Below are 22051 nucleotides of genomic sequence, written 5' to 3' on the forward strand. Positions count from 1 at the left end.
TGTCCTATGCAGACCCTGCTTTGAATACCTTCTACACTTATCAGAGTCTGGTCTTAAGACCAACTCCGTAAGAGTGCAATTAGTGCTTATTGCTGTGTAGAGGGTAAGCCTATCTCGGGACAGCCTTTAGTTTGCTTCATGAGATGTTTGCTTTTGTCAAAGCCCCCTGTCAAACCTCCACCGGGGTTATGGGATCTCAACGTTGCTCTTACCCAGCTGATGAAAGCTCCTTTTGAGCCACTGAATTCCTGCCATTTGAAGTACTTGACCTGGAAGGTCGTTTTCTTGGTGGCTGTTACTTCAGCTCCTAGGGTCAGTGAGCGTCAGGCCTTGGTAGTGCATGCACCTTATATCAAGTTTCATCACAACAGAGTAGTCCTCCACACGCACCCTAAGTTCCTGCTGAAGGTGGTGTCGGAGTTCCATCTGAACCAGTCAATTGTCTTGCCAACATTTTTTCCCTGTCCTCATACCCGCCCTGGCGAAAGCAGTTTGCATACCTTGGACTGCAAGAGAGCATTGGCCTTTTACATGGAGCGGACAAAGCCCTTCAGACAGTCTGCCCAGTTGTTTGTTTCTTTCCGCCATCAGAAAACACACAATCTCCAATTGGCTAGCAGATTGCATTTCCCTCACTTATGCCCAAGCTGGGCTGACTCTGGAGGGCCATGTCACGGCTCATAATGTTAGAGCCATGGCTGCGTCAGTGACTCACTTAGCCTCCTTTGAGAAGATTTGCAAGACTGCAACGTGGTCCACGCATTCACATATCACTACTGCCTTGAGCAGGACACCTGAAGCGACAGTCGGTTTGGGCAGTCGGTGCTGCAGAATCTGTTTGGGGTTTAGGATCCAGCTCCACCCCCCTAGACCCATTTTTGTTATGTTCCAGGCTGCACTCTCAGTAGTTGTTTATGGTTTCAGGTCAGTCTATGTTATGTCCTTGCCGTTGCGAGGCCCGATTGACCAATGTTCATTGTTTTGAGTGAGCAAGGGTGCTAGGGATTACCCCACATCTGAGAACAAGCAGCCTGCTTGTCCTCGGAGAAAGTGAAGATACTTACCTGTAGCAGCTATTCTCTGAGGACTGCAGGCTGATTGTTCTCTCAAACCCGCCCACCTCCCCATTGGAGTTGTTTAGTTTGTTTGCTTTTTTATTTAACTGAGGTACACGCTTGTGCGATGGGCGGGAAGTCGTCCGCGTATGTGCGCCAGAACTCTCTGGCAAAACCTTTTCTTTATTTTGCTTGCAAAATATCCGATTTCTGGGCCGCCGCAGACGTCAACCCACATGCGAGAGCAATCAGCCTGCTGTCCTCGGAGAATACCTGCTACAGGTAAGTATCTTCGCTACATAGTAGATGACGACAGAGAAAGACCTGTACGGTCCATCCAGTTTGCCCAACAGGATAAACTCATATGTGCTACTTTATGTGTATACCTGACCTTGATTCGTATCTGCCATTTTCAGGGCACAGACCGTAGAAGTCTGCCCAGCACTAGCCCCGCCTCCCACCACAGGTGCTGCCACTCAATCTCCGCTAAGCTTCTGAGGATCCATTCCTTCTCAACAGGATTCCTTTATGTTTATTCCATGCATTTTTGAATTCCGTTACCGTTTTCATCTCCACCACCTCCCGAGGGAGGGCATTCCAAGTATCCACCACTCTCTCCGTGAAAAAATACTTCCTGACATTTTTCTCGTGTCTGTCCCCCTTCAATCTCATTTCGTGTCCTCTAGTTCTACCTCCTTCTCATCTCCGGAAAAGGTTCGTTTGCGGTTAACACCTTTCAAATATTTGAACGTCTGTATCATATCGCCCTGTTTCGCCTTTCCTCCAGGGTATACATGTTCATATACCTCTCCCTTTCCCCCACTTTCTATTTCTGTCGACAACACGCTCATTCTTCCTGTCTCATCTGCTCGTAACCTTGGGGTCATCTTCGACTCCTCCCTCTCCTTCTCTGCACATATTCAACAGATTGCTAAAACATGTCGTTTCTTCCGCTATAATATCACCAAAATTTGCCCTCTCCTTCTGAGCACGCTACCAGAACCCTCATCCACATTGTCATCCCCTCTCGCTTGGACTACTGCAGCTTGCTTCTCATATGTCTTCCACTCAGCCATCTCTCTCCTCTTCAATTTGTGCAAAATTCTGCTGCACGATTAATAATTCGCCAAAGTCGCTATGCCAATATCAGCCCTCTTCTGAAGTCACTTCACTGGCTCCCTATCCATTTCCGTATACAGTTCAAGCTCCTCTTATTAACCTATAAGTGCATTCACTCTGCTGCCCCTCACTACCTCTCCTCCCTTATCTCTCCCTACACTTTTTCCCAAGAACTCCGTTCACTAGGCAAATTTCTCCTAATTGCACCCTTCTCCTCCATCGCTAACTCCAGACTCCGTTCCTTTTATCTTGCTGCACCTTATGCCTGGAATAGACTTCCTGAGCCATTATGTCAAGCTGTATCCCTGGCCACCTTCAAATCCGGGCTAAAGGCCTACCTGTTTGATGCTTCTTTTAATTCCTAACTTGTCACCTGCTCATAACCTTATCTTGTCTTCCTCTCTTCAATAGTCCCTTTTCCCTATGTGTCCTATCTGTCTGTCGTACCCTTATCCCTTATTTGTCCTGTCTGTCTGTCCTGATTTAGATTGTAAGCTCTTTTGAGCAGGGGCTGTCTTTTCTTCATGTTCAATTGTGAAGCGCTGTGTACGACTGTAGCGCTATAGAAATGATTTGTAGTAGTAGGTCATCAAGTCTCTCCTCATACGTCTTGTAACGCAAATCACATACCATTTTTGTAGCTTTTCTTTGCACCGCTTCAATTCTTTTACATCCTTAGCAAGATACGGCCTCCAAAACTGAACACAATACTCCAGGTGGGGCCTCACCAACAACTTGTACAGGGGCATCAACACCTCCTTTCTTCTGCTGGTCACACCTCTCTGTATACAGCCTAACAGTCTTCTGGCTATGGCCACTGCCTTGTCACACTGTTTCGTCGCCTTCAGATCCCTCTCCCCGTCTGTACATATCAGACTCTCACCACCTAACACTTATGTCTCCCGTGGATTTCTACTCCCTAAGTGCATCACTTAAGTGATCATGTGTGATCACTTAAGAAATGCCACACAGCCACATGTGTAAGCGCGCCTTTATAGTTACCACTCGCTGTGGCTGAGCAGTTCCATGGACTGGACAGAAATAGAGCCACGAAGTGCACACTTAAATAGCTGCATAAGGCTTTCTAGATGCAGGATTACTATCTCTGATCTACATAGTAGAATTTTAGTTGATTACTATTGTTTTGGAAGACACCAGTATAATTTAGTTGTCAGTTGCATTTGAAGTGGGTCCAGAACAGTGCTTATCAAACTTTCTGCAGCCATGATACCATTATCGCAACCACAAAAAGCAAATAACCCCATGGAGGCTTAGCTCCTAGCTGTACAACAACATCACAGCTCACATTACCATCATTCCCAGCCTTCCATAGAGCCTGTGCAGGCCTAATTATATTGGGGGCTTGTCAGAAGGTGCAGATCAGTGAGGTTTTTAATTAGTTTTGTTGGTCCACCTGTGTCACAACCACAAATACAGGCTTTGTGACCCCATTTATATTTTATTTTATTTATTTTTTGTTACATTTGTACCCCGTAGGATTCCCACTCATGGCAGGCTCAATGCGGCTTACATGGGGCAATGGAGGGTTAAGTGACTTGCCCAGAGTCACAAGGAGCTGCCTGTGCCTGAAGTGGGAATCGAACTCAGTTCCTCAGTTCCCCAGGACCAAAGTCCACCACCCTAACCACTAGGCCACTCCATTTGGCATCTCAACCCACAGTTTGGGAAGCCTTGATCTAGTGGAATCTTGATCTTTTTGAGGAAAATACAGAAAATTACAAAACAGCTGACATCTTAGAAATGATGGTGTTCAGCCAGACAGATGCCACTCACTTTTGGGTCTATGTACTACATCGGGGTAGGTGCAAACACAAAAGCGTCGGATAAAGGGCAAGGCCAACAGCAGTATGGTGAGACTCACTTCTGTTGAAAGAGATGTGACATGGCTATGTTTCAACGTCACAAACAAAGCAAACACTGGGCCTTCAGGATTGATAAAAATGTAGTCCTTTATTTATAATGAAGACCCGACACAGTCCGTGTTTTGGCGTACAAACGCCTGCATCAGGGGTCTTTCTGGGCTCACATCACTGTAGCAGTTTAAACATGAAAAGGGCAAACCATCCGATTTCTGAACCCACTTAGAAGGATGTTCAAATGCCGTAGCTATCCAACTGTGCAGCGTTCAGACCCAGCGGAGGGAGAAAAATAAACTTGTGAAGTCCTTTGTTGCCTAGCTGCCTCTGAGTGTTGAGCATAAGTTCAAACTAGGCTCTATGATAACACAGGTCACTTTTGAAGTAACTTGTTAGTCTTTAGTAACTGACAAAAAGCAAAAGGTGTTTCTGTGTAGTGGGACAAGAGTGCCCCCCCCCCTTGCTTTTTGTCAATTACTAAAGGCTAATAAGTTGCTTCAAAAGTGAACTATGTTACCATAGAAACTAGTTTTGAACTTATGCTCAACACTTAATGACATGTATATACTTGTTGGCAGGTGGATGCCGAAATGTGACCACATCAGTTTTTTCTTTCATTAAAAAGTATTCTTTACCAAACTAATGTTGTCCTGCATTGTTTCAGACTCTTTGCTGTTTACATTTCCCCTGTTGGACTTTGCTTCTTTTTTGCACTGTACTACACCAGGGCAGATAGGGTTTCTCAGCAGTGTTGTGGTCAGGGCTGTCAAGTCGGAAGACATTTTGGATGGTGTCAGTAAAAATGTACTAGCTCCAGCTTCAAAATATAAACTTACAACATTATTATATGATAAATTTATTATATCTATATCCTGGATCTAAAGTACTGGTAAACATGTTATATTTATTAGCATTTCAGATTCAGAACAAATAATTTAAAGCCCAATAGCTGTTTGAGCTGGAGTGAAAGGTTTGGTGTGCCAACTCCACAGCCCTAGTTGTGGTCTTAGATGTTGAAGTGGGCCTCCAGTGTTCTCCTTCATGCTAAACGTGTACTAGAAGGGAAGCCCTTCCTATCTTATCAGCGCTGCTTGTTCTTTGGGTCCAAAATTTTCTTTCATAGATTTGACACTTGCGTGCATAGACAACACCTTTTTATCAATTTTTTGGGCATTTTTTTGTAGTTTTTCAGACATTTTAATAAAAATATTTTTTATTTGAGTAAATCATTTGTATGCATATTTTGATTTTGTACACACTGTGTTTTTGAAGGCATGTAAATTAATGTATATCCATAACACCTACACACTCAAAGGCAGTATGAGGTAATTAATGAAATACTTTAACATATATGCTAACTTCTGAAGTGCTTGTTAACATTTGACAGATAATTCAGCAATAACAGCAGAAGGTTAAGCGCTGTCAGCAGCACATTGTGGTTAGTGGTACCTCAGGTTAGGAGGCTCCAAACAGGTTTGACTGTAGCTTTAAACTAGCTAGATCCCTGGCCTGTTTTTAGTAGAACAGAGCTGCTGATGTGTGTACAGTGGTGTGAAGGCTCAGAGGAATGCTGCCACCTACTGGAGCATGCTCAGTACTTATCCTTGCTAGATCACTGCTTTCTGCACCAGTGCCCTGATGCTCAAACCTCTGGCGCTGTTCCAAACAGAGCTGTGAAAGTACTTTTCGAACAACACCCTAATGTTCAGCGCTAATGGAATGCAAATATAGGCGCGCTCATAGCGTTCAGAATTAGGAAGTTCAGTGGGAGGATTGTGCTTGGTGTATGCGCAGAAGAGTTCCACGGTAAGCTCAGCTCCTGTGCTCACGTGCCTGGTAAAACTCGAGCATGCAGCACACATTAACATCTGTTTTCTGCTGCCTAAATGTAAACGTTTCTAAATTTATTTTATTTATTTATTTTTTAACTTGAACACTTGTATTTAGACGCAGGAAACAGACACTAATGTGTACTTTCGCTTGAGTCTGCTGTTTCTCACGACCAGCGCTTAAAGGGCTTGCCCATTTTTTTCTTCTGCTTCCAAAAGCAATCAAAACTGGCAGATGTTGCAGAAAAGATCATGAGAAATCCTCTCTTCCAACACCTTAATGCCTTCTCTGACCTAGAGTTATTTTTTTTGCATCGGTAAGGCAGTTTTATTTCATGCACTTTTTTTTTTTTTTTTCTGAGCATTGGGAAGGAATACAAAATGAACTTATTTGCATGAACTTGACTGCGTTTGCATGTTATCTGTGCCGATGCCTGGCGCATTCACTGTTTCCCGCACTAGACCTCTCTGGACATTCTGCACAGCTAAAAGCGGGTGCTAGTAGAGCGAAGGACTCTAGTGCCCACATTTAGTTTTGAGCATCGGGGCCCAGGTGACTGGAACATATAGAGGGGCATAATCGAATGCGAACGCCCATCTCCATGGGCGCCTATCTCCGAGGACGGATACGCGAAGGAGCGGGACAGACCGTATTTTCGAAAAAGATGGGCGTCCACCTTTTGTTTCGATAATACGGTTTGTGCCGGGCAAATGCATCGCATTTGGGCGGATTTGAGCTGGGCGGTATCGTTTTTCAGTGATAATGGAAACCAAAGGCACCCAGCTCAAAAACGAACAAATCCAAGGCATTTGGTCGTGGGAGGGGCCAGGATTCGTAGTGCACGGGTCCTCCCTCACATGCCAGGACACCAACAGGGCACCCTAGGGGGCACTTGTAAAAAGTTAAAAAAAAAAATTTCAATACCTCCCAGGTGCATAGCTCCCTTCCCTTGGGTGCTGAGCCCCCCCAAATCTCCCCCCCCCCCCCCAAAAAACAGACTGCCCACACAACTCTACACCATTACCATAGCACTTATGGCTGAAGGGGGGCACCTAGATGTGGGCACAGTGGGTTTTGGGGGCGGTTTGGAGTGCTCCCATTTAGCAGCACAGGTGTAACAGGTAGGGGGGGGATGGGCCTGGGTCCACCTGCCTGAAGTCCACTGCACACACTAACAACTGCTCCAGGGACCTGCATACTGCTGTGATGGAGCTGGGTATGACATTTGAGGCTGGCATATAGGCTGGGAAAAAAGGTTTTTAAAGTTCTCTCTTTTTTTGGGGGGGGTGGGAGGGGGTTAGTGACCATTGGGGGAGTCAGGGGAGATCATCCCCGATTCCCTCCGGTGGTCATCTGGGCAATTGGGACACTTTTTGGGGACTTGTTCGTGACAAGGGTCCAAAAAAAGTGACCCAGATTCTCGCTTGTGGCGCTCTTTTTTTTTTTTTTTTTTTTTTTTCCCATTATCAGCCAAACCCACCCATCTCTCATCAGCCGATAAACACGCCCCAGTCCCGCCTTCACCACACCGACACGCCCCCATCAACTTTGTTTGTTCCCGCGACAGAGTGCAGTTGGAGGCGCCCAAAATTGGCTTTTGATTATACCGATTTGGGCGCCCATGAGAGAAGGGCGCCCATCTCCCGATTTGGGTCGAAATATGGGCGTCTTTTTTTTTTTTTTTTTTTTTACATTTGTACCCCGCACTTTCCCACTCATGGCAGGCTCAATGCGGCTTACATTTTGTATACAGGCACTTATTTGTACCTGGGGCAGTGGAGGGTTAAGTGACTTGCCCAGAGTCACAAGGAGCTGCCTGTGCCTGAAGTGGGAATCGAACTCAGTTCCCCAGGACCAAAGTCCACCACCCTAACCACTAGGCCACTCCTTTATCTTTCGAAAATAAGCTGGATAGTTAATTAGTAACAGGCATCTTCAAAGAATCTTTGTTGTGTATATATTCTAAGGAATGATTATTTCTGCTGTGTTTTCTAGCCAATTTCTGCTTCTGCTGCCTTTATATTGGGTGAAGTATATCGTGATAAATACGATGTGGTTTTGCCCCTTGTGCGACTGCTGCTGCACCACCAGAAGCTTGTCCCTTTTCTTGCTGCTGTAGCTGACCTGGAGCTGAAGGATACACAGTATGTTTCAGATTTGTTTATATTAAGTTTCTATCTCTCTTTTGTAGGATATGAAATAATTTAATAAAAATGAAAAAAAGCACAATTTGTGTGTGATATTGTATAAAATCAGTTTGTCCCCTTGCTGTGGGCTACATTAAGTACTGCAATGACTTTTTTGTCAAATATAGAATGTGTGCCAGCTGAAAATAGTTATACTAAATTATGGCATAATTCAGTGACTGTCTGGAATTATTAGACTGAGGTCATCCAGTTATTGCTGAATAATTCATTGTGAGCTACAGAAGGGCAGCAAGGTTTTGCAGTATGTGAGATGGTTTTATAATCCCTGTTTAAAAAAAAAATTGATTAGCCGTATGGGTGCTGAGAGGCCCTTCAGGGTTTTTTTTGTACAGCGGACTTAAGTTTGACTCCTAATATAAGTACAAAACTTGTTAGCATATGTTTACTTATTTTATGGAGTTGATAAAAGCTCCCCCAAATACAGACCTTATATAGAACACAGGGAGGTCAATACTCCAAAAGCACTTATGATTTAATTACGCTCTGCGATTTGATTCCAGAGGATATGGTAATGGTGGTTAGCGTATCTTGGTTTAAAAACAGCTTGGACAAGTTATATAAGTACATAAGTATTGCCACACTGGGACAGAACAAAGGTCACAAATACCTGGCAAGATCCCGAAAAAGTTCAATACATTTATGCTCCTTATCCCAGAAATAGCAGTGGATTTTACCAATTCAGTTTAATAATGGTCTATGGACTTTTCCTTTAAGAAGCTGTCCAGACCTTTTTTAAACCCCGCTAAGCTAACTGCTTTTACTACATTCTGTGGCAATGAATTCCAGAGTTTAATTACATGTTGAGCTGAAGAGCCCTAGCCGCTTTAGCCTTTCCTCATAGGGAAGTCGTCACATCTCCTTTATTATTTTCGCCGCCCTTCTCTGTACCTTTTCTAATTACATTATATCTTTTTTGAGATGCGGTGACCAGAATTGAACACAATATTTGAGGTGCAGTCGCACCATGGACCGATACAAAGGCATTATAATGTCCTCACTTTTGTTTTCCATTCCTTTCCCAATAATACCTAACATTCTATTTGCTTTCTTAGCCGCCACAGCACACTGAGCAGAGGGTTTCAACGTATCATCAACAATGACGCTGAGATCCCTTTTTTGGCCGGTGACTCCTAACGTGGAACCTTGCATTACGTAGCTATAGTTCGGGTTCCTCTTTCCCACATGCATCACTTTGCACTTGCTCACATTAAACGTCATCTGCCGTTTAGACGCCCAGTCTCCCAGTCTCGTAAGGTCCTCTTGTAACTTTTCACAATCCTCTCGTGATTTAACAACTTTGAATAACTTTGTCGTCAGCAAATTTAATTACCTCACTAGTTACTCCCATCTCTAGCTCATTTTTAAATATATTAAAAAGCAGCGGTCACATCACAGCACAGACCCCTGGGGAACCCCAATCTCTACCCTTCTCCATTGAGAATACTGACCCATTTAACCCTACTCTGTTTTCTATCCTTTAACCAGTTTTTAATCCACAATAGTTTCTGGAGAAAAAGTCCATAGTCTGTTATTGAGGCAGACTTGGGGAAGCCAGTGGTTGTCCCGGGATTGGTAGCATGGAATGTTGTAACTATTTGGATTTCTGCCAGGTACTTGTGGCTTGGATTGGCCACTGTTGGATACAGGATACTGGGCTAGATGGACCATTGGTCTGACCCAGTATGACTATTCTTATGTTGTTATGAGCTATATAAGTGCTGTTTTCAAATTCAGTGCAGGTTTCTGTACAGCTTTAGCTATTTTGCTGATAAAACAGTCAGATGCCGAGATTGGGTGTCTGGTTTGTGGTGGATGGGAGGGTATCCTAAAAACTTATACAGAGACAGTATTCACATAACTTATGTCATGATACAGATTTGTAAATATCAGGTTTAGCGTTAAAAAAAACTTTACATGACTAGCTTAAATGTTTATTTTGGTTTTTCAAAGGGGCACTTAAGCAGATAGTGTTGTTGAAAATACATATAGCAATTAAAGGCCAAGTTAGAGGTTTAAAGTCAAATGGTGGTATTTTTCCTCAACTATGTTTAGGTCCATGACAGTAAAGACTGAATAACTCGCTATTTATTTGGACAGCCCCCCCCCCCCCCCCGACTACTTCAGTGATATATGCAATTACAGTATCAAGTTGTCATTTTTATTTAATATGCCGCTAATCATTTTATCAGTGATTCACAGTGTACTGTATAATTGAAGGGCGACTAAAATGATAGCGGGGATGGGACGACTTCCTTATGAAGAAAGATTAAGGAGGCTAGGGCTATTCAGCTTGGAGAAGAGACGGCTGAGGGGAGACATGATAGAGGTATATAAAATAATGAGTGGAGTGGAACTGGTGGATGTGAAGCATCTGTTCACGCTTTCCAAAAATACTAGGACTAGGGGGCATGCGATGAAACTACAGTGTAGTAAATTTAAAACAAATCGGAGAAAATTTTCTCACCCAACGTATAATTAAACTCTGGAATTCGTTGCCGGAGAAAGTGGTGAAGGCGGTTAGCTTAGCAGAGTTTAAAAAGGGGTTGGACGGTTTCCTAAAGGACAAGTCCATAAACCGCTACTAAATGGACTTGGAGAAATCCACAATTCCAGGAATAACATGTATAGAATGTTTGTATGTTTGGGAAGCTTGCCAGGTGCCCTTGACCTGGATTGGCCGCTGTCGTGGACAGGATGCTGGGCTTGATGGACCCTTGGTCTTTTCCCAGTGTGGCATTACTTATGTACTTAATTGAAAAATGGGGAGGGAAAAAATGAAGAAGACATGGCAACACACAAGAGGTCGCCTAATTTACTTTGTAAGTAAAATAATTTAAAACTAAAGATAACAGAAAAGTTACTAATCCCCCCCCTCAAAAATAAAAACAAACTTCACAACTGTAACTAGAGATGAGGTCCACGTGACTGCTGGAAAGCTAGAGTAAACTAATTTTTCCAAAACTGAAGTGAATTTTGAAATAACACCTTCAGGCGTAGGTCCGTGGTGGTGGGAACACTAAAACAAGAGTGTCTTGTGTTGTCAAAACAGATTTGCTGAAATGAAGGAACAACCTACATGCTTTGACTAGAGGAATAAAGAGATCTGGAAGGCATATAGGGAATAAGACAACTGAAATGAAGCAGAGGCTTGCCAGAGTAATGAACTTGATGTCTGCTGAAAAGCTGCAGGGGAACATAAGAGTTGGCTTACTGAGTCAGACCAAGGGTCCATCTAGCCCAGTGGTTCCCAAAGAGTCACCCCAGCCAGTCAGGTTTTCAGGATACTCACAATGAATATTCATAACAGAGATTTGCATGCAGTGGAGGGTAGTGCATACTGATCTCTCATAAATATTCATTGTGAGTATCCTGAAAACCTGACTGGCTGGGGTGCCTCCAGGACCAGGTTTGGGAACCACTGATCTGGCTGGGGTGCCTCCAGGACCAGGTTTGGGAACCTCTGATCTAGTCCATTTATCCCGTCTCCAACAGTGGCCAGTTTTAGGTCATAAGTGACATAACATAAGAGTAGCCATACTGGGTCAGACCAATGGTCCATCTAGCCCAGTGACCAAGCCAGGTCACAAGTACCTGGCAGAAACCCAGATCGTGGCAACATTCCATGCTACCAAACCCAGGGCATACAGTTGCTTCCCCATGTCTGTCTCAATAGCAGGCTGTGGATTTTTCCTTCAAGAACCTGTCCAAACCTTTTCTAAACCCAGAAACTCTAATCGCTGTTACTCCATCCTCCGACAAGGAGTTCCAGAGCTTAACTAGTCATTGAGTGAAAAACATATTTCCTCCAATTTGTTTTAAAAGGATTTCTATGTATCTTCCTTAAGTGTCCCCTAGTCTTTGTACTTTTGGAACGAGTAAAAATATCAGTTCACCAGTCAGGATTTTGTAGACCTCTCCTCATCCATCCCTAACCTCTTTAGCCTTTCCTCATATGAGAGGAGTCCCCTTTATCATTTTGGTCACTCTTTGAACCTTTTCGAATTCAACAATATCGTTTTTTAGATATGGCGAACTGAACGCAATACTCAAGGTGAGGTCGCACCATAGAGCGATACAGAGGCATTACAGTATTTTCGGTCTTATTCACCATCCCTTTCCTAATAATTCCTAGCATTGTGTTTGCTTTTTTGTCCGTGGCCTCTTACTGAGCAAAAGATTTCAGTGTATTATCTACGGGCCTTTAAAAATGGAATACAGTTCTTTAATGAATAAGCCTTGACAAGAAGACCTGACATGGGCCGTGTTTCGGTGACTAGCACCTGCATCAGGGGTCACAGTGATGACGTGGAAAACTCGGGGAATAGCTCGAAAATATTCCTCTACAATATATTATTCTCCGAGGACAAGCAGGCTGCTTGTTCTCACGACTGGGTTGACGTCCGCGGCAGCCCCCACCAACCGGAAGAAGCTTCGTGGGACGGTCGGCACGCAGGGCACGCCCACCGCGCATGCGCGGCCGTCTTCCCGCCCGTGCGCGACCGCTCCCGCTAGTTACTTTTTTTCCGCGACTGGAGAGAGTTGTGCAATTGCCTCTCTCTCCGTTCAGCCGCCGGATTTTTCGACCGCGTTTACGCGGATCGTTGCTTTGGATCCCCGTTCGGTTCCTCTTTCTTTTCTTTCATTTGTATTGTTAATAAAAAAAAAAAAAAAAAAAAAAAAAAAAGATTTTCGCGCGTGTGGAGCACGCGCTCCCCTTTTCCCTCGCTTCCAGCGGGGACGCCTCGTTGCGGCCTAGTGGCCGCTCGGTCGGCTAATTTTTTCGTGGTGTGATTTTAGCCACCATTGCCGACTTTGACTTCGCCGACGCGATTTTTCCGTCGATGTCCTCGAAGGTCCCGAGTGGATTTAAAAAGTGTGGTCGCTGCGGCCGGCCGATCTCGCAGACCGACACCCACGCTTGGTGCCTCCAGTGCCTCGGGCCGGAGCACAATCTCAAGTCGTGCGCGCTGTGTCTCGGTCTCCGGAAACGGACTCAGGTTGCGAGGCAAGTTCTGCGGGACCGTCTTTTTGGAACTTGCGCCGGCCCCTCGACGTCGACCTCGACGGCATCGGTATCGAAGGCCGGGTCTTCGGTACCGGTATCGATGCCCGAGACATCGGCACCGATGGCAGCGACCCCAGGAGAACAGGGCCCGCCGGTCCGCCGGTGAGAGTGGGGTTGAGAGGCCGCGTGGGCAGTCGGCCCCGGCCACTCCCTCAGCTCGTGAGCCACGGGACCGAACCCTGTCGGACCCGGTACCTCGAGACCGAGGGGGATCGACCTCCTCCTCCTCCATGCCCTCCGGCGCCGGTGACGTGCACCGGAAAAAAGATAAGAAGCGCCGTCACCGGGAGCCCTCGGTGCACCCTGAAGAGGAGTCGACGCCGAAGCGTCATCGCAGAGAGGAGAGATCTCCGTCGGTGGTGGAGGTACCGACGCGTCGGGGTTCCGGCACCTCGGTGCCGTCTCCTGGCCCCCAGCAGCTTCTGGCACCGACACCCTTACCGGCCCCACCGCCTTTCCCGGCAGCGGGCCTGGACGAGTGCCTCAGAGCCATCCTTCCGGGGATCCTGGAAGGGCTGATGCGCCAGGCTGTGCCGGCGTCGGGGGTGCTTGCGCCCCCGGCGCCGATGACTGTGGCGCCGGCGAGCTCTAGCCCGGCGCCGGGGCTGTCGACACCGCCGCCGCTTGCGGTGCCGGTCTCGACCGCCACGCAGGTGGAGTCCCCGTCGACGTGGATGGAGGGAGCTCCGTCCCCGCCGGCGCGGGAGTCCACCGCTCGACGACACCGAGACCTCGGTGCCTCGACGTCGAGCCGGGCCCGGTACCGGACTCAGCTACATGAGCTAATGTCCGATACCGAGGATGAGGACTCGTGGGGGGAAGAGGAGGACCCGAGATATTTCTCCTCAGAGGAGTCTACGGGCCTTCCCTCGGACCCCACGCCGTCACCGGAGAGGAAGCTCTCACCTCCTGAGAGTCTCTCCTTTGCCTCCTTTGTGCGGGATATGTCTGTAAGCATTCCCTTTCCCGTGGTCTCTGTGGAAGAGCCGAGGGCCGAGATGCTCGAGGTCCTCGACTATCCATCACCACCTAGAGAGTCCTCCACGGTACCGCTGCACAATGTCCTGAAGGAGACGCTGCTTCGGAACTGGGTGCGACCACTAACTAACCCCACCATTCCCAAGAAAGCAGAGTCCCAGTACAGGATCCACTCTGACCCAGAGCTCATGCGGCCCCAGTTGCCCCATGACTCAGCGGTCGTGGATTCTGCTCTCAAGAGGGCACGGAGTTCGAGGGATACCGCCTCGGCGCCCCCGGGGCGGGAGTCTCGCACTCTGGACTCATTTGGGAGGAAGGCCTACCAATCCTCCATGCTCGTGACCCGCATCCAATCTTACCTGCTCTATATGAGCATCCACATGCGGACCAATGTGCAACAGCTGGCGGACCTGGTCGATAAGCTCCCGCCGGAGCAGTCCAGGCCATATCAGGAGGTGGTCAGGCAGCTGAAGGCGTGCAGAAAGTTCCTGTCCAGGGGGATTTTTGACACCTGTGACGTGGCATCTCGTGCTGCGGCCCAAGGTATAGTGATGCGCAGGCTCTCATGGCTGCGTGCCTCTGACCTGGACAACCGCACCCAGCAGAGACTGGCTGACGTCCCTTGCCGGGGGGATAATATTTTTGGCGAGAAGGTCGAGCAGATGGTTGACCAACTGCATCAGCGGGAAACCGCTCTCGACAAGCTCTCCCACCGGGCGCCTTCAGCACCCGCCCCCGCGGGCGGGCGTTTTTCCCGGGCTCGGCAGGCTGCACCCTATTCTTTTGCGAAGCGTAGGTACAACCAGCCGGCCCGAAGGCCTCGTCAGGCACAGGGACAGCCCCAGCGCGCTCGTTCCCGTCAACAGCGTGCGCCTAAGCAGCCCCCTGCGCCTCCACAGCAAAAGCCGGGGACGGGCTTTTGACTGGATCCACGGGAACATAGCCGCCCTACAAGTGTCCGTACCGGACGACCTGCCGGTCGGAGGGAGGTTAAAATTCTTTCACCAAAGGTGGCCTCTCATAACCTCCGACCAGTGGGTTCTCCAAATAGTGCGGTGCGGATACGCCCTGAATTTGACCTCCCTGCCTCCAAATTGTCCTCCGGGAGCTCAGTCTTTCAGCTCCCATCACAAGCAGGTACTTGCAGAGGAACTCTCCGCCCTTCTCAGCGCCAATGCGGTCGAGCCCGTACCACCCGGGCAGGAAGGGCAGGGATTCTATTCCAGGTACTTCCTTGTGGAAAAGAAAACAGGGGGGATGCGTCCCATCCTAGACCTGAGAGGCCTGAACAAATTCCTGGTCAAAGAAAAGTTCAGGATGCTTTCCTTGGGCACCCTTCTGCCAATGATTCAGAAAAACGATTGGCTATGTTCCCTGGATTTAAAGGACGCATACACTCACATCCCGATACTGCCAGCTCACAGACAGTATCTCAGATTCCGCCTGGGCGCACGGCACTTTCAGTATTGTGTGCTGCCCTTTGGGCTCGCCTCTGCCCCACGAGTGTTTACAAAGTGCCTCGTGGTGGTAGCGGCCTACCTACGCAAGCTGGGAGTGCACGTGTTCCCATATCTCGACGATTGGCTGGTCAAGAACACCTCGGAGGCAGGAGCCCTCCGGTCCATGCGGTGCACTATTCAACTTCTGGAGCTGCTGGGGTTTGTGATAAATTACCCAAAGTCCCATCTCCAGCCAACTCAGTCTCTGGAATTCATAGGAGCGCTGCTGAATTCCCAGACGGTTCAGGCCTACCTTCCCGAAGCGAGGGCCACCAATCTCTTGGCCCTGGCTTCGCAGACCAGAGCGTCTCAGCAGATCACAGCTCGGCAGATGTTGAGACTTCTGGGTCATATGGCCTCCACAGTTCATGTGACTCCCATGGCTCGTCTTCACATGAGATCTGCTCAATGGACCCTAGCTTCCCAGTGGTTCCAAGCCACCGGGAATCTAGAGGATGTCATCCGCCTCTCCACCAGTTGCCGCACTTCACTGCTCTGGTGGACCATACGGACCAATTTGACCCTGGGACGTCCATTCCAAATTCCGCAGCCCACGAAAGTGCTGACGACGGATGCATCCCGCCTGGGGTGGGGAGCCCATGTCGATGGGCTTCACACCCAGGGTCTGTGGTCCCTCCAGGAAAAGGATCTGCAGATCAACCTCCTGGAGCTCCGAGCGATCTGGAACGCACTGAAGGCTTTCAGAGATCGGCTGTCCTGCCAAATTATCCAAATTCGGACAGACAATCAGGTTGCAATGTATTACGTCAACAAGCAGGGGGGCACCGGATCTCGCCCCCTGTGTCAGGAAGCCGTCGGTATGTGGCGTTGGGCGTGTCGGTTCGGCATGCTTCTCCAAGCCACGTACCTGGCAGGCGTAAACAACAGTCTGGCCGACAGACTGAGCAGAGTCATGCAACCGCACGAGTGGTCGCTCCATTCCAGAGTGGTACGCAAGATCTTCCGAGAGTGGGGCACCCCCTCGGTGGATCTTTTCGCCTCTCAGACCAACCACAAGCTGCCTCTGTTCTGTTCCAGGCTTCAGACACACGGCAGGCTAGCGTCAGATGCCTTTCTCCTTCATTGGGGGACCGGCCTCCTGTATGCTTATCCTCCCATACCTTTGGTGGGGAAGACCTTACTGAAGCTCAAGCAAGACCGCGGCACCATGATTCTGATAGCGCCCTTTTGGCCCCGTCAGATCTGGTTCCCTCTTCTTCTGGAGTTGTCCTCCGAAGAACCGTGGAGATTGGAGTGTTTTCCGACTCTCATTTCGCAGAACGACGGAGCATTGCTGCACCCCAACCTTCAATCCCTGGCTCTCACGGCCTGGATGTTGAGGGCGTAGACTTCGCTGCGTTGGGTCTGTCTGAGGGTGTCTCCCGGGTCTTGCTTGCCTCTAGGAAGGATTCCACTAAAAAGAGTTACTTTTTCAAGTGGAGGAGGTTTGTCGTTTGGTGTGAGAGCAAGGCCCTAGAACCTCGTTCTTGCCCTGCACAGAACCTGCTTGAATACCTTCTGCACTTATCAGAGTCTGGCCTCAAGACCAACTCAGTAAGGAATCACCTTAGTGCGATTAGTGCTTACCATTATCGTGTGGAAGGTAAAGCCATCTCTGGAGAGCCTTTAGTCGTTCGATTCATGAGAGGTTTGCTTTTGTCAAAGCCCCCTATCAAGCCTCCTACTGTGTCATGGGATCTCAACGTCGTCCTCACCCAGCTGATGAAACCTCCTTTTGAGCCACTGAATACCTGCCATCTGAAGTACTTGACCTGGAAGGTCATTTTCTTGGTGGCAGTTACTTCAGCTCGTAGGGTCAGTGAGCTTCAAGCCCTGGTAGCTCATGCTCCATATACCAAATTTCATCACAACAGAGTAGTGCTCCGCACCCACCCAAAGTTCCTGCCGAAGGTGGTGTCGGAGTTCCATCTTAACCAGTCAATTGTCTTGCCAACATTCTTCCCCAGGCCGCATACCCGCCCTGCTGAACGTCAGTTGCACACATTGGACTGCAAGAGAGCATTGGCCTTCTACTTGGAGCGGACACAGCCCAACAGACAGTCCGCCCAATTGTTTATTTCTTTCGACCCTAACAGGCTAGGGGTCGCTGTCGGGAAACGCACCATCTCCAATTGGCTAGCAGACTGCATTTCCTTCACTTACGCCCAGGCTGGGCTGACTCTTGAGGGTCATGTCACGGCTCATAGTGTCAGAGCCATGGCAGCGTCGGTGGCCCACTTGAAGTCAGCCACTATTGAAGAGATCTGCAAGGCTGCGACGTGGTCATCTGTCCACACATTCACATCTCATTACTGCCTCCAGCAGGATACCCGACGCGACAGTCGGTTCGGGCAGTCGGTGCTGCAGAATCTGTTTGGGGTGTAAATCCAACTCCACCCTCCAGGACCCGAATTTATTCTGGTCAGGCTGCACTCTGTTAGTTGTTCTTCGTAGGTCAATTTCTGTTGTTCCCTCGCCGTTGCGAGGTTCAATTGACCTGGGTTTTTGTTTTGAGTGAGCCTGAGAGCTAGGGATACCCCAGTCGTGAGAACAAGCAGCCTGCTTGTCCTCGGAGAAAGGGTATGATACATACCTGTAGCAGTTGTTCTCCGAGGACAGCAGGCTGATTGTTCTCACCTACCCTCCCTCCTCCCCTTTGGAGTTGCGTTTTCATCTTTTTGCTAGTCATTCAACTGGCGGGAGCGGTCGCGCACGGGCGGGAAGACGGCCGCGCATGCGCGGTGGGCGTGCCCTGCGTGCCGACCGTCCCACGAAGCTTCTTCCGGTTGGTGGGGGCTGCCGCGGACGTCAACCCAGTCGTGAGAACAATCAGCCTGCTGTCCTCGGAGAACAACTGCTACAGGTATGTATCATACCCTTTCCTTACCCACGTCTCATATAGTAAAGGCTACAAAGCAACAATGCACTTTCACTTTCTGTATCCTAACGGATAGGATACAGAAAGTTATTCCACGAGTTTGTACTTCGTTCCCTCTCTTTTGCTATATCCAGCGTATTATCTATGACACCTAGATCTTTTTCTTCGGTGCCAACCCTGAAGGTGGACCCTAGCATCTGGTAACTATGATTCGGATTATTCTTTCCAGTGTGTATCACCTTGCATTTGTCCACATTAAATTTCATCTGCCATTTGGATGCCAAGTCTTCCAATTTCCTAAGGTCTTCTGCAATATTTCACAGTGCGCATGTGTTTTAACAACCTTGAATAGTTTTGTGTCATCTGTATAGTTTTGTGTCATCTGTAAATTTAATCACCTCGCTCGTCATCCCGTTTTTCTAGATCATGTATAAACATGTTAAATAGCACTATTCCCAGTACTGACCCCTGCGGCACTCCACTGTTCATCCTCCATTCCATCTGCTTAATACCAAGGATAAGCTGTGGCTTTTCCCAGGTCTACCTTAATGGTTTATGGAATTTTCCTCCAGGAACTTGTCCAAAGTTTTTGTTTTGTTTAAATCCTAGCTACATTAATTGCTTTTACCACTTGCTCTGGCAGAGTTCCAGAGCTTAACTATATGCTGAGTGAAAAAATATTTTCTGTTTTAAAAGTGCTACTGTGTAATTTCATGGAGTGTTTCCCAGTCTTTGTACTTTGGATTCACGTTTTACCCATTCCACTCTGTCCAGGATTTTATAGAACTCAATCATAGCTCCACTTAGCAGCCTCTTTTTTTTTTTTTTTCCTCATGTGGGAGTCCTTCCATCCCCTTAATCATTTTGTTTGCTTTCTCTATACCTTTTCCAGTTCTAATGTATCTTGTTTGAGATATGATCAGAATTGCAAGCAGTACACAAGGAGTGGTCTTGCCATGGATCGATACAGAGACATTATGATATGTTTCTCAGTTTCTTTTCTAAATTCCTAACCTTCTATTTGTTTTTGTGGCCACTATCACATACTGAACAGAAGAATTTTTTTGTTTCATATTTTTATTAAAGTTTTCCAAGCATAAAACAAAAAGGAAAAAAACAATAGTAACACTAATCTAAGGCAAATAAAGAAACAAAATGAAAAGACAGAACATCATCAACAGCATTCAATCAGTGTTCAATCTGTCTTGAAGACTTGGGCTGAACAGAAGAATTTAATGTATTATCTGTGCATAAGTATTGCCATACTGGGACAGACCAAAGGTCCAGCAAGCCCAGCATCCTGTTTCCAACAGTGGCCAATCCAGGTCACAAATACCTGGCAAGATCCGCAAAAAAGTACAAAACATTTTATGCTGCTTATCCCAGAAATATTTTCCCCAAGTCCAATTTAAATGGTCTATGGACTTTTCCTTTAGGAAGCAGGCCAAATCTTTTTTTAAACTCTGCTAAGCTAACCGCCTTTGCCACATTTTCTGGCAACGAATTCCAGAGTTGAATTACACGAGTGAAGAAAACTTCTCCGATTCATTTTATGTTCAAATGATTTTTATTAATAGATACAAAGCTCAGGAACATTACAGAAGGCATATACCTTATTACCGACTGACATTAAAGCATTCGAAACTAATGTTCTCATGAACAAAACCATTTATCTTCTTTTTCTTTTATCCTGCCCCCCCCCCCCCAATTATTACATGCATAGTTCAAGTCACCCATCTGACCAATTCCCCGCCCACCCACCCTCACTTTTCCAATATATCACATCCTAGTTAGAAATTCAGCAAAAAAACTTCTTCCAGCTGGGGGCAGAGTAGCTCATACTGGCTTCCACATTACCTGAAATTTAAGACCCGTGGTGCTCTCGAGGTCCCCTATTTCACATCGGTCTAACCGTATCTGATCCATTAGTTGCGACCTCCAGGCTTGCAACGAAGGTTTTTGAGTGGACTTGCCAGGCTTGCAAGATAGTGGTAATCCCAAAAAGTATGGCTATCTTAATAAAACCCTTGAATCCCTCTGGGGGGGTCAGATGAAAATTTGTAATTATAAAAGAGCATCAAAGGGTCGCCCATTAAAGTACAACTCCACATCTGTTCTACATTGCTCAGTATTCCCCCCCCCCCCCCCCCCAAAAAAAAATCATTGTACTAATGGGCACCGCCAGAACATATGTCCCAAAGTGGCCAGTTCCCCCCCCCCCCCCCCACACACACACACACATTTGGGACAATTCCCGCTATTCATGAATTTTGCTAGGAATGCTCTGCGTGGGGATATATATATATAATCTCAAGAGCCATTTATACAGCCTCTCTCTCTCTGCAGTATCGAGAGCCTCTGGGTATATAAGGATTTTAAGTAGGATCTGCACACATCAGGAGATACCTCACACTCAAGATCCCTTGACCAGCCATGAGCCAGGCGCACATAGTCTATCTCCGGGGTTGAGTCTTTCAATTGCTGATGGAATCTCAATGGTACAGATTGCTGGGCCCCCAAGGAAAAAGCCTCCGCTAATACTTCCACTACATCTTCTGTCAAATCCGTCCATGTCAATGTAGCAATTGAAAGTACTCAAATAGGTGCCCATGAGGAATACCATACTGAGTCTGCAATTCGGAGTATGAATGCATGTTGCCCTCTTCTGTAACTACCTGGGCTAAATACACTATACCCTTCTTCGCCCAATTACTAAAGATACTATGCCCCTGACCGGAGGAAAATCAGGATTGTTGCAAATCGAAAGCCAAGGAGAGTTGCCAGCTGAAAAATGATGCTTCCTGCACATCCATCACCAGGAAGCCCTTAGAGAGTGCAGTAATGGATGTCTCAAAAAGGCATGATTCAGTAGATTCCCACCACTATGTAGAAGGTAACTAAAATGGACCTCTGGAAACACAGACGTCTCTATCGGTGTCAAAGAAAAGTCTGATGACCCCCGATACCAGTCATATGGCGCATAGCAAATGCAATCGTTAGGGATCTAATGTTCAGAAGGCCCATCCCCCCTCTGTCCCTCGGAGAAGCCACAATGTCTAAAGGCAACCTAGGCCTCTTCCCCTGCCAAAGGAAACCCTGCAAAAGTCTTGACAAGACCCTTCGATTCGTTTTAAATTTATCACCTTGTAGATTCATCACATGCCCCCTAGTACTAGTATTTTTGGAAAGCTTAAACAGACGCTTCACGTCTACCCGTTCCACTCCACTCATTATTTTATAGACCTGTATCATATCTCCCTTCAGCCTTCTTTTCTCCAAGCTGAAGAGCCCTGTGATGACACCTAATTTCTTTTCCTCTATGGTGTCTCCTAATGTGAAACGGCATCATGTGGCAGTAATTTGGGTTATTCTTTCCAGTGTCCACATTAAATTACATCTGCCATTTGAATGCCCTAGCCTCCCAAATTCCTCCTGCAGAATGTGGTCTACGAGCGATTTCACAACTTAGAATAGTTTTATCATCTGCAAATTTGATCATCTCATTCATCATTCCCATTTCCAAATAATTTATAAATGTTAAAC

General features: G+C 47.2%; 1 protein-coding gene across 2 annotated transcripts in view; it reads left to right on the forward strand.

Moving 5' to 3' along the window:
• RASA2 (RAS p21 protein activator 2) overlaps positions 1-22051 on the forward strand; it is a 216491-nt gene that overhangs the window by 120677 nt on the left and 73763 nt on the right. For both annotated transcript variants that reach the window (XM_030216595.1, XM_030216596.1), the window contains exon 11: positions 7877-8025. In XM_030216595.1, the coding sequence (XP_030072455.1) occupies positions 7877-8025 (149 nt within the window). The remainder of the gene's footprint in view (positions 1-7876; positions 8026-22051) is intronic.

This window comes from Microcaecilia unicolor, chromosome 10 (genome assembly GCF_901765095.1).
Source record: "Microcaecilia unicolor chromosome 10, aMicUni1.1, whole genome shotgun sequence".
Taxonomy (NCBI): domain Eukaryota; kingdom Metazoa; phylum Chordata; class Amphibia; order Gymnophiona; family Siphonopidae; genus Microcaecilia; species Microcaecilia unicolor.